Below are 16,504 nucleotides of genomic sequence, written 5' to 3'. Positions count from 1 at the left end.
GAAACCAATATGCTTAATTTTCTTCAGGAACAACCTGCTGCAATTCAACCTCCTGTTATAGTCATTGATTCAGATGATGACAATAATACACAGTGCGAAAGGTAAGAGGTATCATGGCTGTAAGTAATGCAGAGCTGAAACTTACTTTTTTTTTTTACTAAATAAAACCAAAACAATAGAAAGATCATCTAAGAATTTTAATGAATCTAAAATGACCAATCTGTTGGTTTAACCTACCTTATCATTTAATATAATTTATATTTTTCAAACAAAATACAGATGATAGCCTTTTTAATTTTTAAAATATTTTAATTCTCTTGAAAAGTGCAGTTTTTCTTGCCTATCTCTATCCATCTATCATCTATCTATCTATCTATCTATCTATCTATCTATCTATCTATCTATCTATCTATCTATCTATCTTATATTTGTATGTGCATTTGTATACACCACCACTTCAAGCTCCCAGATCTGTGTATTTTAACATATGTAAGTAATCAAGTAACCAGTGTCTGTTCCATTATTTTCTAGAGTGATCCAATAATGGTCCTAGAAAAAAACCATACAATATACATCTGAGGATGTGAGCCCAACCCCTAGGACCCACTTGGTAGAAAGAGAGGCCTAGTTCTTGAAAGTTTTCCTCAGTCTGTCACACAAATGATATACATGAATGAACACATGCATACATACACAAAATGAATAAATATTTTTTTAAAATAGGAATATTGAAAGTAGACATGATAGCATTTTGGATATAGAGTAAGGAGAAGCAGTAGCTCAGAGTTATCCTGGCTGTCCTGAAACTCACTCTGTAGACTAGCTGACCTGGAACTCACAGAGACTCTCCTGCTTCTGCCTCCCAACTGCTGGGGTTAAAGGCATGTGCCACCATGTACAGTCTGCAAGACAATTTGGAGGCAAAAAAGTTGCCTTAAGTTTTTAAGAAAAGTCTACTTACTACTTTAAAAAAATCACAGTTGGGAACAGATGGATAACAATATTCTGCAGCCAAGGCACTGCATTGAGAAAAAGTTGGGGATGACATGAAGTTTTCAGTCTTCAATGGTTGGTTTAAAATGAGAGAAAGGAGGAGTCTGGGTCTAGTACAGTTGTCTGTTGGACTTACAACCTGAAGCTCCCAAAGCCCATCAAGACAGACTTTTGAATTCCTCTTCTGACTGAAAGTGGATTAGTGGTTGCCTCTGGCCAGGTATTGTGTGCGGATGGGAACAGAGAGGAAGGATTGTTAGAGCAGTATAATTTTTTTCTGAGATACAAAATGTTCCTAAACTCTCTTGGGTTGGAGATTTATCTTAGTGCTTTGCCCAGCAACTGCAAAGCCCTGAGTTCAATCACTAGCATATAAGTAAATATATAAATGCAAAAGGATCAAAAAACCTCAAGGGAACTAAAATTATTCCAGTCATTGTATGATCTGAATCTGCCAGAAATCATTGAATTAAAAGCTTTAATTGAATTGTATGAAATGCAAATTTGATCTAAAAATGTTTTCCCTGGGGCTGGGAATGTAGCTCAGGTCATAGAGTGCTTGCCTAGCATAAACATAGAGTAGTTGATAGTACATGCCTGTAATAGCAGACTCAAGAGCTGGTGGCAGGCAGACCAATTTTTAAAAATTATGTGTCTGTGTTTTGCCTGCATGTATGTCTGTGTACCACATGTATGCAATACCCATGGAGTCCAGAAGGGTTGTGATATATGCTGGAACTGGAGTTACAGACAATTGTGGGTTGCCATGTGGGTGCTGGGAATTGAACCCAGGTCCTCTGGAAAAACAACCAGTGTTCTTAACTGTTCAGTCATCCCTCCAGTCCCTAGATCAGAATTTTAAGGTCATCTTTGGTAACATACTGAGTTTAAGGCTAGTCTGAGATACTTCAGATCCTTCCTCCCCCCAAATCAACATATATGTGTGTATATATGTACATACATACGTATATGTGTGTGTATGTTTGTTGTCTTGGAATTTTAGGTATTCATAGTGACATTTCATTTGTATTTCAATAAGTAAAGCTTGTCTGAAGATCAGGAAAGTAAAACAGCCACGCCGGCCAGCCTTCCAGACCAGACAGTGGCGACACACACCTTTAATCCCAGTAGCCACACTAACTTGCCATAGAAACCAGGCAGTAGTGGTGCATGCCCTTAATCCCAGCCCTAGAGAAGAATATAAAACAGGAGGAGACAGTTCTCAGTGTCAGTCTCATTCTGAGGTTTCTGGAGGCAGGATCACCATTTCAGACTGAAGGAGAGGTAAGAGCCAGTGACTGGCTCTTTTGCTTTTCTGACCTTCAGGTTGAACCTTAATTTCTGTCACTGAGTTTTTATTAATCATACTTCAAGTATTTAGGTATTGTAAATAATGCATGACTTTGTTTCTGTTTAAATTCTTTCACAATGGAAATACAATGAGAAAGAGTAAATATTGAGCATTTCATGTTCAAATCATATATTCAAACGATGCAATGACTCATTAACTTGCATTTTTCTATATTATCTCCTCAGAATGAATTCAGCATGTCCCAGCAGTCATTCACCATATAGTCTGTTAGGATATCTTGTTTTTTTGTTCTTTGTGAATATAGAATTTATTTTTAATTTCTGTAAAAAATGTCAATAAGATATTAATTCCACTAAATCTATAGTTTCAATTGAATAAAACAGATATTTTAACAGCATTAAGTCTTCCAGCCCCGTATGAATCTTCTGTTAGGGTTTCTTATTGCTAATAATTTTATGTTTATTGACACATTTCTAAATGGGATGATAAAGTCCTTTTCAGATTGTTTTCTGTTAGTCTGTAGAAATGCAGCTGATTTTGTGTGTTAGTTTGCATTATGCAATATTGCTGATTTTATCTATTCTAATGGCTTTTTGGTGAGTTTTAGATTCCTTACACACATAAGCATATCAAAATGGGTCTAGTTTTCAAATAATTTTACCATGATATTGATAAAAATATATTGAATTTTATTAAGTTCTTTTCAAAGATTTGTTAAGGTATATAAATATAAGTGTGAATATCTGTATGAGGTTTTTATGCTTTGGTTGATTTTCCATTGCTAGATTATGCTGGATATCTTGTTTTTTATTTTTATTGTTTTGGTTTTTTCAAGTCATTTTTTTTTAATTTTTTTGGATTTTTTGAGACAGGGTTTCTCCGTAGCTTTTGGTTCCTGTCCTGGAACTAGCTCTTGTAGACCAGGCTGACTTCAAACTCACAGAGATCCGCCTGCCTCTGCCTCCTGAGTGCTGGGATTAAAGGCATGTGCCACCACCGCCCGGTTTCAAGTCATTTATTAATATGTTTCAGCCTCTCATATTTTGAAGTGATGGGATTTTTCTGTTCTTTGGCCTATCAAACAAAACACTGCCTTTTGTGTTTGTGTGTTTTACAACATTAAGGTTAACCAGGATTTTATACATATATTGGCCCAGTGTTCTTTCACTGAATCACACCTCTCATCCTAAAACACAGTACATTTTAAAGTTAGGTATACAAAGTAGTGGGGTTTACATTATGACATCTCCATACTTAGCTACCATTAATATAAAATAGATTTTGATATATTCTTATTAATTTTTTGAGAATTTCACACAATGTGTTTAGATAATATTTACCCCCAACTTCTCTTCATAACTCTTCCTAGATCCATTCCCTCACATTCCACCCCTCCCTCTTCCAACTTCATGGCCTCTTTTGTTTTATATATTCCACTGAGTCTGATTTGTGCTGGCTACATACTCATGGATTTGTGGCCATCCACTAAAACTTGATCAACCTACCAATGGATGCTTCCTTCCCCAGAAGCCACCAACTGTCAAAAGCTCCCCAAGTTAGGAATAAAGGCTTATGAGTCCTTTCCCACTCCATGCTGGGATGTTGACTGGCCTGATTTCATGTAGGTCTCATGAAGGCCATACAACCACCATGAGTTCATGTGTGCAATGATCCTGTCATGGTAAAGATGACACTGTTTTCTCCTTGATTTCGGGTTCTTAGACTTCTTGCCATACCTTCTGCAATAGTCCTTAAGCTTTGTGTGGCAGGGGGTCATATAGTTGTACCATGTAGACATAAATACTCCAGTAACACTTACGCTTTGTACTTTGATGAGCTGTGAGTTTCTATGTTAAACTTCTTTGATGAGTTCTGAGAGCTATACTAAGCCATGGGCATAAAGATAAGAACTTAGAGGGTGGTTTTATACTTTATCCATTTAACAAAATAGTGGCAAGTAGATTCACCCTTGGGCCTGGTGAGCTCCCTAGTTGTGGTCACATTTATAGACATGTATTTTTCTCTTGTAGTGTGTGAAGATGGATGCTAAAAAGAAATCCAATACTAGCTCAAAATTGAGCATAATAAAGGGTTATTTATTGAGGAGCAGACTCACAGATCACAGTCCTCTGCTTGAATGAAAAATAGCAATTGAATCCAGCAGCCAGAAGAGAGTGTGTGTGGGCCAGCTTTACAGTGGCATTTATAGTATAAAAGCCCACCACCAAGTGTGCTGGTAACTTAAAGGCTACTGGCTGAAGGATTTCCTACAGCAAGTGTGGCCTTCAATCCATTTAGAAATTGATTGGTTGTCCCCATAACATTCATGCCACTATTGCAAACATGGGTATATCTTGCCATGCCAGTCATTACTGTTGATCACAGTGTTCACAGCTGTTAGGACTGTTGATGACTCCCCCCCCCCCATGGTGTGGGAGAATTGTCTGTATTCTGTCGATCATGTTTTAAATAAAACGCTGATTGGCCAGGCAGGAAGTATAGGTGAAAAAAACCAGACAGGAGGTAGAAATGATGCAATGAGAACAGGAAAATTCTGGGAAGGAGGAAGTGGATTCCTCCCACTCCTGCCCAGACTCCGAAGAAGCAAGATGTGAGCTGCCCTGCTGAGAAAGGTACTGAACTATGTGGCTAGCATAGATAAGAACAATGGGTTAATATAAGCTACAAGAGCTAATATGTAGCTTGAGCTAATGGGCCAATCAGTTTTATAACTTATGGAGATCTCTGTGTGATTTTCTTTGGGGCTAAACGGCTGTAAGGTACTGGACGGGCCAGAAACCCCATCAAGCAGGCCCCGTTCATGTTACATCCCCATTTTTCCTCCATCAGCCTATACCCCCTTCCAGTACTATAAAAGCTAGTCAGAGAGGAAGCTTCCAAGCCAGTACATAAAACACATTTTAATAGTGATTTCTTTGTGACTTTATTAAGGCTTCAAAAACAATGCAAGAGGAAGGAAATTCAAGGAAAGCACCAGGCTGAAAATTTGAATGCACAAAGTCCTGAATCAAGCTCTGATGTATGTATATTGTCAGCCATTGAGTAGGTCGCTAGGCCTTTGACTCTGTAATGTTATTATTTAGTTAATATGTATTGCCAACATAGAAAGACTTTCATTTCAGTAGCTGTATTGTGAGCATGACAGTGTCCTAAAGTATGTTGTTTTTCTTACTGTTAGTGTCGGCCATGCTTAGAATAGTCCCTGTGATAACCTAAAATAAAACCTCAAGCTAAACTCCTTTCCAGACTTCATTGAAAGTGTTTCATTTTGTATTTCCTAAAGAAAGCTTGAAAGTTGGGCATCTTGCCTATGCCTGTAATGCTAGAACTTGGGGGCACCGAGGGGGGAGTATGGCTGTTATAGAGTGAGTTCCAGGAGGGCCTGGCCTAAAAAGTGAGACCTTGTCTCAGAAAAGTTTATCACGGCATGGGGGAGATGCTCAGTGGGTAAGAGATTCCTGTGTGAGCATGAAGACTCAGATTCAAATCCCCAGCACCTACATAAAATTTCTGGGAGTGACTGCTCACACTTATAACCCTTATACTATAGAGCAGTGATTCTTGATCTTTCTAACGTTGCAACCTTTTAATATATTTCCTCATGTTGTGGTGATCTCCAATCATAAAATTTTCATTGCTACTTCATAACTGTAATTTTGCTACTGTTATGAGTCATAATGTAATTGTTTTTCTTGATTTTCGAGACAGGGTTTCTCCGTAGCTTTTGGTTCCTGTCCTGGAGCTAGCTCTTGTAGACCAGGCTGGCCTTGAACTCACAGAGATCCACCTGCCTCTGCCTCCCGGGTGCTGGGATTAAAGGCGTGCGCCACCACCGCCCAGCTATAATGTAATATTTTTGGTGGTAGAGGTTTGCCAAAGGGGTTGTGTCCCACAGTATGAGAACCACTGCTATAGAGCATGGAGACAAGAGAACTTGTTGAGTGCCAGCCCTAGACCTAGGTTCTGCAGGAAGTTTGTGCTCAAAGGAATAAGGGTAGAGCATAACACCCAGTGTTATAGATCATAACACCCAGTGTCACACACACACACACACACACACACACACAGTAGGGGAGTCTATGGATCTTTTTCCTACACTGGGTTCTAGGAGGAAACTTTAGACAGTATTACACATCCCATTGTGGGCAGTGCAAGATCTCTAATTAGCTTTGTTCCTATCTTTTCCTTAAGGCATTTCATCTTTATCATTCAGTACTCATTCTTCATTGTTTACTGGAGTGAATTCATTGAGGATAAACATTAAATCAAATTTAAGACCTGGCCTTCCGTTTGGTGATCTGAAACTCAACTCTAATACAATATTATAATAAAACTTTAGGAGAGGTATAGAAGAACAGGCATTTCTTAATGGTACCGAGTGAAGTTGTTCTTCCTTTCCTGCTATTCCATTTGCATGTAGTCTAGGTGATATTATGCACTCACCACAGAAGGGTGCCTTGTTCTGATCTCTGTGGGTACTAGATACATACATGGTGTACAGACCACAAAAACAATACATTCATACATGTGAAATGAAAAATAAATGCCTTTTCAAAAGAAGGGGCTCATATGTAAATAGAATGCTCCCAGACTTGGGTTGTTGCCCAGTGTTAAGCACCGAGCTAGCATACTCTACACCAGCACAACAGAGTCAAAACTTTCGCCTTACGTTGAACCTAGCATTTTGTTCAGAAAAGTGTGAGAGAGATGAAATTAGAAGACTAAATAACAAAATGAAAGACAGAGTGGGGACAAAACTCAACTCGAACTTTAAACAAAATGACATCAATCAAGATGAATAGCCATCTAATATCAACTCAACAGATTATCTTTCTAAGTAATGAAAAGATTGCCGTATTTCTAATATTGTATTAAGTAGTACGCATCACAGAACACTTGAATAGTCAGGTTGTGCCTATTTCCTGAAGTTGAAATGCTTCGTATGATCCGAGTAACAAGTTTCTAAAGTAAAAATTGCCATAGATCTATGTCTTAAGCAAACCCTGCCCAACCAAACCAACTACCACCAAGAAACAAAACTAAATGTTTAGGTATAGATGCACAGGACTTGACTGGTGAACACATTTCATATGAAGAGTGGTTCATGCGCTATTCAAATCAGATCAGATTGTTAAAGAAATAGAACTATAGAACTATACCACTCATTAGGAATAAAATATGGAAATTCCTAACTTAACAGGCAAAGTCTGGGATTTTTTTTTTTTTACTTCGTGAAGATCATCAAAATGGTGATCAACAGAGTCTGAGGAGATAACTTAGTCCATAAAGTGCCTTCCTTGCAAAGATAAAGGCTTGAAATTATCCAGAACCCACCTCATTATGGTGTACCTAATGCCATAGTACTGTGTACATATAATCCCAGTGCAGAAGAGGCAAGGACAGGCAGTTCTCTGGGGTATCTTGTCCAGCAAGACTAGCTTGAACACTGTGAGATGCTCAACACTATTGTTGTGTGTAGCTTCCAAATGCATGTTCACATGTGCACAAGCACTCAAATTATGCATGTGTATATACAGACACACAAAAATTATTTGTAGAAACAGTTCTTTTAATTTTCAATTTTAGTTGATGGTAGGCTGCTTTATATAACCTTGCAGTGAACCACAGGATATTCTGCTCATTCTTGCAGTGCTGGGATGCCACAGAGAGCAAAAACTCATATTTGCCACATTGGCATGAACTGCCATGTGTTTGGTGGGAATCAAACTCAGGTCCTCTGGAAGAGCAGTCAGTGTGCTCGAGAACTGAGCATCTCTCCTGTCCCATTAAATTGTATTTTAATCTTAGAGAACTTTGTCTTTAAGGCTAGTTTCTTAGTAATTAGCTTGATCCCCAGAGAAGTATCCATAAATGGTTTAAAGAAGCATTTGACTAAAATACAAGCAGTCTTAGGGAAACTGACAGCAATGGGTTTCTTTCTACAGACAAAAGACTCTTGCTGATACTATCCCATTTAGTCAGCCTAAAATATTAATCCTATCACACTTGGCTTTCACTTGCTTGAAGCATCCTCGGCATGTGCAGGAACTCTGGGAACATCAACCATAGGCTACTGCCTCACTGTCTTTGAAAATTAGCCCCTTATTGCAATATTTTTAAGAATATACATGAGGATTATTTTGTTGGCTTTTCAATTGTTTGAAGTATGTTTAAAGTTATATCTAAAGTTTAGGGTTCTCCCTGTGTTTCTATTTATTTGTGTCTTAGTCTATCTGCTTAGTGAAATGTGTTATCTTCTTTTGGAAATTCAGGTTGAGATTTTAGATGTTATACCAGCCCCTCGGCAAATACCATTTGAATTATCTCAGGTCAGGACACCGTCTCGATCAAGTATATGCACAACTATCAGTATAGCTACAAGCACGAGCACAAGCATTAGCACAAGCATAAGCTCATCTGGAGATTTTGAATCCATCGCATTATCATTGGCAAGTAGGTACAACCAGCTCTTTGGATGTGAACTAAATAAATGGAGTGACCTTTGAGGTGGTTTAAAGGTTTAAAATAATGATAGTGTCTGGTTTATAATGGTGTGAAATCACAGCTATCAAGTTCAGCTTTGCTTGTTTTCTTTAAATTTTTTTTTTGAGATGATGATTTCTAAGCAATAAAGTAAGTATTTTCTCATAGATTCAAGCAATCAGGGTTCCTACAAGCTTTAAAAATCCCAGTTAGAAGTCTGCAGCCTCAATCCTGTTGAGTTAGTATTATTCACTTTGCTTTGATTTTAATATTGTAAACATTGTGATGGACATCATTTGAAGAAATAACATTATTTGTGTCCATCTGTATGTTCTACTGTAGCAACATGTTTTTGTTGGTGTTTTGAGACAGAGTCTGGATGTTTATTTCACCTTGTCTTAGAAGTCCCATCAATCCTGTTCCCTGCAAACCTGAGTCTGAGATGACAGATTTACAGACAGAAAATTTGAATGGGAGTAGAGGTGAAATGGGTTAATCCCTCCTCACCAAAGTCCTAACTACAGTATTATAGAAAAACTGCAAAACTGGAGAAAAGGGAAGGTATCCTTTTACCATGTGGATCTTATTGTAGAGATTTGTACTGTGGAATTTTCATGTATTGTGGTTAATCTTGTATTTTGTTATTTTTTTCTCAATTCCAGATGTAGTTTTAATGCTTGAGTAGTTTTTAGTAACAAAACTTCCACTACTTCTCTAAGTTTCAGAGCTCCATTTCAAACTATCCTATGAAAACAGCACAATAGTGTTCTGGTTGTGTGTGTGTGTGTGTGTGTGTGTGTGTGTGTCTGTGATTGTTTCTTATGTTTACTTGAGCAGTGATTGCTCTTAACCAACTCATCTGGATTTATGTTGTAGGTTTGTTCTGTTGAATTATAATCATTACTACTAAAGCAGCTGTGGACAAATTCTGATAAGTTCTCAGAGCTGTCCTTTCTAGTCAAAAGAACACATCAAGATATCTAGCAACAAACATTGAAATTGTGCAGCATCTGGGTCCCTTGTTATGACTTACTGACATTTATTTGATTTTCATTTGGAACCAAAAATTGCAAATAGACTATTAAGGTTCAAATATAATTTGGAATTGTTTGATAGTAAAAAAGTTTAGTAAAAATTCTGAACACTGAAACTTCCAAGGAACTTTAGTTTTCCATTCTGATTAAACTTTAGACTCTGAAACTAACATAATGGTCCACATCATTGTGGTGAGGTGTTGGGTGACTCACCCTGCCTGATACGTATGTTTATATTTTGTATTTTTTTCATTTAGAAATAATTTTGGACTTAGAGAAAAGTTTCAATGCAGTACTCAGGAAGTATAGACATAAGTACCAGAAATTTAAGGCCATTCTTGGCTACACAATGAGTTCAAGGTTATCCTGGGATCCATGAGTCCCTGTCACAAAATCTAAAATAATTTGAGTTGGAAGAACAGTACAGAGATGAATGGACTAAAGAGAGAAATTCTCGCCTTTTTATTATGATCCCCCAAAGCCACTTGTTACACAATCAAAACACCGTTAGATTTTATGCCTGTTTGTAATGTGACGCCTTTTCCATCTGGCTTCTTACACTTAGAAATGTACAGTTAACAACTTTGCATGTCACAAAAGGAAACAATGATCCATTCCGCTTATTGCCCTTTATGAATGTACTACAGGATTTTAATCTATCCATCAGCAGAAGGGCATCTGGGTTGCTTTCAAGGATTTGACAATTATGAATAACGTTTCTACAAATATTTTCCCAGAAGTTTTGTGTGGAACTTTCAGTTTGCTTTGGTAAACTCCTAACTGTGAGACTGCCAGGTTGTATAGGAAGTATGTCAAGTAGATTTTTAAAATGATATCATAATTCTTCATTATTGTCTTCCACATTGCTTTACTCAGGTATTAAAGCAAAGATGTATTGCAACATCTAACAGAGTGGCCTATAACTTATTTCAGCTTTATTATTTAAAGGATACCAAATATCTGAAATCGAGCCCAAAGAATGTTGCCATGAAATATTACTAATAAGCCATACTGTCCTGTTACATATGCACAAAGCTGGCACATTTTACCATTATCTTCACACTCCCCTCTGTATTTCCTTCCTCAGCCTCCACATCTGAGCAGGATTCTATAATAGAGGCAAAAAAGGGGCTAGACCCAGTAGACATGGAATTTGATGTTGGCCCAGAATTTCTTTTTCTGAGCGACGGCCAGGAAGAACAAACCTCCCCAGAGCATGGAGAATGCAGTGATGAGAATGGGAAGAAACCTTTGGAAGAGGCAACAGGCTCCAAACCCAAAGAGCATGCTATTGATGAAGTTTCTGATACTTCTTCGGATGATGACTCCTGTGCAATAGGGGAAGATACTGAAGTCCAAAAAGACCCAAAGATTCAAGAACGTGTCGTGGACCAAGAACAAGGACATCAAAAGACAGCTGAGACATCCACACAGAGTCTAAGCCCAGTAGCACAGCCCGTGCGCCCAGAGGCAGTGGTGGAACCCATGGTATGCACAGAATTGCCATCTTATGCAGTAGCTGAGGTACATCTGAAAGTCTTTCAAAATTCATTTTTCTTCCTGTTGGGGACTTTAACATCTTTGAGCTTAAATTAACTCTGATTGCTCAGGTTTACGCTACAGAAAACATGATGTGTATTTTCAAAAACATATTACAGTTTGTGATGTACTGGCTTTTCAGATAGAGATGAGAACCTTTCGGAACAGGGAGGTTGGATGTCCTCTAAGATATACAACATCCGTGTTGCTTTCATCCTGTAAAATATAGAAGTATGTTTTCTGTTCCCTAGAAAATTTGAAGAAAGGGGAATGCTGAGCTGCTCTGAAGATGCAGCATTTCCTAGGGTCCTGCTTTTCATCACTTGTGAAGTGATGTTAACCATCTCACAAGAAGACAGATTTCTTGACAGCTCAATCCCATCCTTTTCCTCAGCATGCACCACCAAAGCTAGGTTTCTCCTCTTATACTCTGTATTTTTTCTATCCTTGAGACTATGGATAAAAACATTGATTTGGATAACCATTTTTAATATTAGATAGGATTCTTAAATATATAGAATGAACTTTATATGAAATGAGCTTTATATCAGTTATGTGGAATTGTGTGTATTTATTCCTGACCCTAAAACCAGATACTCCATTTGTTAATGCTCAAAAAACATCTTCATAGAATGAAAAAAGACAGGTGTTTCAATTTAACTCCAGGAGTGTGACAACAGCAAGTTCATGAGCCTTGATGTTTCTCCCTTCTTGCTTTGCACAGATTTCTGGAATACCATAAATTTTTTGAACTATTTATGAAATATATGTGAATACATTTGTCCTTTAGGAAGATGTACTTATGCTAAAATGTCTTGGGTTTTTCTTTTTCTTTTTTTCTTTTTTGGATTAACACACAATTAATCTCTCAGTGTAGATATGGTCTTAAATTCCTAAAATAATCAGTAATGGTTTTGCAATCAGGCTGTGTACAGGAGCTGGGGAGAGCCCAGTGAGGTCTTAGCAGGGTCCAGTGTGCCTTCTATAAATTTGGGGTTTCCTATGGGCTCGGATGAACAATCTTTCTCCATCTTCACTGTGTCTTGTGCACTAAGGAAAGGCATGAACAAGAAGCAAGACATTTGTAATTTTGTGTCCTTATAAATACAGCCAAGAGGAGCACTTAACTTCCAGCGTCCAATATTGAGGGAAATGTTTGCCGAGTTCTGTGGCCCACGAATGAGGACACAGATCTATGATTTGAATATATGTAGAATCTTCAATGATGAACCTCCTTCTTACAGAGAAGTTGAAGAAGAGGTATGTCAAGTATCTTTTACTTTTGTAACTGAAAGGTGATTTCATTTGCATAAGATGTTTGTTTGGCTTGGTTTGCTTGGCTCAGCCTACCCCATAGGCTGCAGTTGAGTTGCCCTCAGAGAATGAAAAATATCTGCACTAAGTAGACCTGAATACAGGCTCAATGACATATATATGCTTGTGCAGGTTTACTGGGTTCTCAGAGGTCTGTAATACAGTGGCATGTCTGTGACTAGTGTGCTGCCAAACCACACAGTAGTCTCTATAGCCCAGTGTGCACAAAGACTAGACTTCCATTATTTGGGGATTCATTTGAATATTGTTCATTTCTGAGGGTGCTTTTTTTAGTCATCAAATATTTTTATGTTTATTTTTGATGCATCGATACCCGCAGGAAAGGGCACGAGAACAATGCGAATATGAGTTGGTCCAACATATTGAGATGCTTCATAACTTGCCACTTGAACGACCAAGGGCACAGGAACAAATGGGGCAAGGACAAGAAAATCAGGTTTATCATGCACAAGAGCAGGTACAGGAGCAGCCAGAGCCTAAGATGTCAACAAGGGATGTATGTATGGCATACCTGTATCTTTTTACAATAACTCTGTTGGTTTTGTGCAGGTGGTGACTATTATTAGTGACATGGGAGCGCATCCCTTTAATTTCTTTGGAAATGGAAACTCTGAGTGTCCACGAAATGAGACCCATAGGTAAGAAACAGGTGGACTTTGGAAAAGGGTAGAGTCCACTGCTATTTCCCGTGTTCCTGCCTATATAGTGCCTATCTCAGTATCTGTTAATGAAATGGAGGGTCTTCCACACAGAAGGACTAGATAAGAGAGCCGAAAAGCCAGTGATTTCACAGCAAAACTTTCAAATCATTTGACTTCATTGCTTAAGTTCAGACTCTCAGCACAGGGTGTTTGTAGAGATGTCTTTTGTGTCCACAGCTGAGTAACTTCTGAATTCCATGCCCCTTCTTCAACTTCTCTGGAATGAAGGCATTGACCATGAAAACCATGGAAGTAGATGTAAGATGTTTGTTACATACTGTGAACAGGCAACATCAAGGCTGACCATGGATCTTATAGCATGAAGGCATGGACACATTCTAGCCCAATAATAATGTCTCTCACTTCAAACACAAGAAAGAATCGGTTCTTCCTAGCATGTAATTAAGGTCCAATAAGTGCTTTTAAATGAATGTTGTCTTACTGAAGCAGAGTCTCTAAAAGCTATGTGAATTTCCATCTGCCTTTATATGTGGTGACTGACATGTGAAGTGGGAAAATGTTATGTTTTGTGAAGCTTCTCTCCATCAGAGCCTACCTTAAGAAGGATTAGAGTACAGATTCTGGGTCTTTGATGAGGTTTTGCCATTTATATCATTCTCTGAATTGCCCAAGCTTTTGATTGTGGAAAGAGCCAAGACTTGATGTCAGGAAATGTGCCTTTCAGGTATTAATGAGTCCCCAGCTCCCTGGGATGGTCACATTTAGCCAGAGGGAATAGCATATACAAGGCCACAGAGAGAGGAATCATGGTGAAACTATTTATGTAGGACCAAAGAAACCAGGTGAAACAAGTGAATTGGCTGTAATTTAGCTCAGCATCTATGTTTATTTTACCTTGGAAAGTTCTCTTTTTAATAATAAATGCCATTTTAATTCATTTAAATAATTTAAAACATGTTTGATCATGTAGGGTCATATCTAACTGTATGTGTTCAACAATGGTCAAGTAGCCCACATCTACAGATTAGACATATAGAACTTTTATGAACAGCTGTTAAAAGGAAGTTACAGAAATGTCACCTCAGGAGCTCCAGCTAAGAGCTGCAGAAGCAGGGAGGTGGCTCAGCGGTGACGAACAGTTGGACCAGGGTTCAGTTCTCAGCACCCACATAGTGGTTCACAACCATGACTGCAGTTCCAGGAAACCCAAAAACCCTCTTCTGCCCTCTGAGGGCACGAGGTTGCATGTGGTGCACTTAGATGTATACAGGCAACACCTTCACACATAAAACAAAATAAATAAATCTAAAAAAGTAAAATAGCATTTAAAAATGAAAAAATAGAGATATCCATACATGGTGGCACACAATTTTAAATACCAGAATTCAGAAAGTAGAAGCAGCCAGATGTCTGTGAGTTTGAGGACATCCTGATCTACATTGCAGGTTTCAGACCAGCAAGCCTACAAAGCCTCCAGAAAGAGGTAGGGAATGAATAGCAGAAACTAGGTGTGATGACACAATGCTGTCATCCCAGCTCTGCAGGCAGTGGGGCAGAAGTTCAAGGTCATTCTGAGCCACATTTTGGCAAGTTCTTATACTGAAAACAAATGTGCACCAAACCCCTAATGAAGACCAGGAGAATTTCCCATGAGCCATCATTCTTTGATTTATGTCACTGCTCCAAATTTCTTCTCTTATAGATTCTGGGATGATCATGTCAATCATAACTCTCCAGTCCTCCATGGCCCATCAACAAGGTCATATCAAACAACACCAGTGCCATATCAACCAGGAGCACAACCTTTGGCAGTGACAAATCAGCCATTGACAGGAACACATCATCCATCTGCAAGGACACAGTACCCATCACCAAGGTCACATGTAAGTGATCCCCAATCATTTGAAAGTCTTGATTCAAACATCCGTGGCCTGGGGACCTCAGAAAATTTCATGCAGCTAAGGAATAATGCCATGGGCCACACTGCAGAACATCATCATTTAGTAAAGGACAATAACCCTTTTCTTCACGGCCAAGAGAATAAACATGCTAGAGATATCCTCTAGCTTCCTCCTTTTGGATCAGGAGGGACTCTGGGCCTCTTCTTCCAGAGGCAGCCAGAAGAAAGAATGGGACATTCCTCATGCCTTTCTCAGGTCTCTGTCTCCTGCTAGCACCCTGTAAGCCCCTACTGCAGAGACATTTGTCAACTGCTCGCTAGCTTGAAATAAAGGGATAGTCCTATCACCACAAAATGGGTCACAGAATGCTACCAAAATATTTAACATTTCCACCCTCCTCCTATTTACTTTTAGCTTTCCACTTCTGACTACAGAAGAGAGGACAGACCACACTTTATGCCTCCTGGCCAAGAAAATCCCCACTATTTACATCCTGAAGAGGACATCCATCCTCATCCATGAGGGGAAGATGAAGCAGAAGACAGACCACCATGGTCTGGGTGGGAAAGGGACACACAAAGTGGACAGAGTCCATTTAGGGGGGAGGGTGGGTTAATTATTATTCTCTACTCACAAATTGAGTTTGTAGTTATTTTAAAGCACAATCACTTTGCTAGGAATGATGCTGCAGAAGCAAACTGGCACATCCAACTTCAGATGTGATAACAAGTATTCATTGGTCCCTGCTTGCCCCACACTATTTCATGTGGCAAGCAGACTTTATGAGCAAAATTTCAGGGGACTTTTCTTTCCAAAATAATGATAAAAAATACTACTACAGACTGCGATATAGAAAAAACTATTCCATCATGCCCTTACTCTGGATTCTGGGGCCTTAATCTTGATTTATTTCCACCTCTCTTCTGTAGCCCTACAAACCTGTTACATTGGGTATGTTAAATGGGTATCCAATTGTGAGAAATTAATATCTGCACAAAATAAGGTACATCTTTCTTTTATAAACACTGTGCTTTACTCTAAGTCTGTGTCTGTGTGGTTGATTTTGAGATCCTATGAATGTTACTGGCTTGGTGAACCCATGCCTATTGCCTGAAGTTCTAGACCTAAATATCTCATAGTGCCTGTTCCTAGCATATCAGCCCATTTGCCAAACTTACAGGCGTCAGTGGCTGCTACCCTCCTGTGTGGCTATGAAAATAGGTT

The 16,504-nt window shown here is 38.7% G+C and overlaps 1 protein-coding gene across 3 annotated transcripts in view; it reads left to right on the top strand.

Moving 5' to 3' along the window:
• The window catches only part of LOC126489373 (uncharacterized), a 19,598-nt gene extending 3,331 nt beyond the window's left edge, over positions 1 to 16,267 (top strand). The window contains exons 3-11 of one of the 3 annotated variants that reach the window (XM_050123604.1): positions 28 to 101; positions 5,258 to 5,345; positions 8,599 to 8,779; positions 10,931 to 11,331; positions 12,493 to 12,642; positions 13,037 to 13,174; positions 13,267 to 13,355; positions 15,082 to 15,262; positions 15,695 to 16,267. In XM_050123604.1, the coding sequence (XP_049979561.1) occupies positions 28 to 101; positions 5,258 to 5,345; positions 8,599 to 8,779; positions 10,931 to 11,331; positions 12,493 to 12,642; positions 13,037 to 13,174; positions 13,267 to 13,355; positions 15,082 to 15,262; positions 15,695 to 15,802 (1,410 nt within the window). In that variant the 3' untranslated portion in view covers positions 15,803 to 16,267. Of the gene's footprint in view, positions 1 to 27; positions 102 to 5,257; positions 5,346 to 8,598; positions 8,780 to 10,930; positions 11,368 to 12,492; positions 12,643 to 13,036; positions 13,175 to 13,266; positions 13,356 to 15,081; positions 15,263 to 15,694 lie in introns of all 3 variants that reach the window. The other 2 variants (XM_050123603.1, XM_050123605.1) reach the window with 2 other exon arrangements.
• The last annotated feature ends 237 nt before the right edge of the window (positions 16,268 to 16,504 follow it).

Source organism: Alexandromys fortis, unplaced genomic scaffold (assembly GCF_014885135.2).
Source record: "Alexandromys fortis isolate MF-2015 unplaced genomic scaffold, M_Fortis_MF-2015_v1.1 scaffold_206, whole genome shotgun sequence".
Lineage (NCBI taxonomy): Eukaryota > Metazoa > Chordata > Mammalia > Rodentia > Cricetidae > Alexandromys > Alexandromys fortis.
This window is presented reverse-complemented; position numbering and strand designations above follow the sequence as displayed.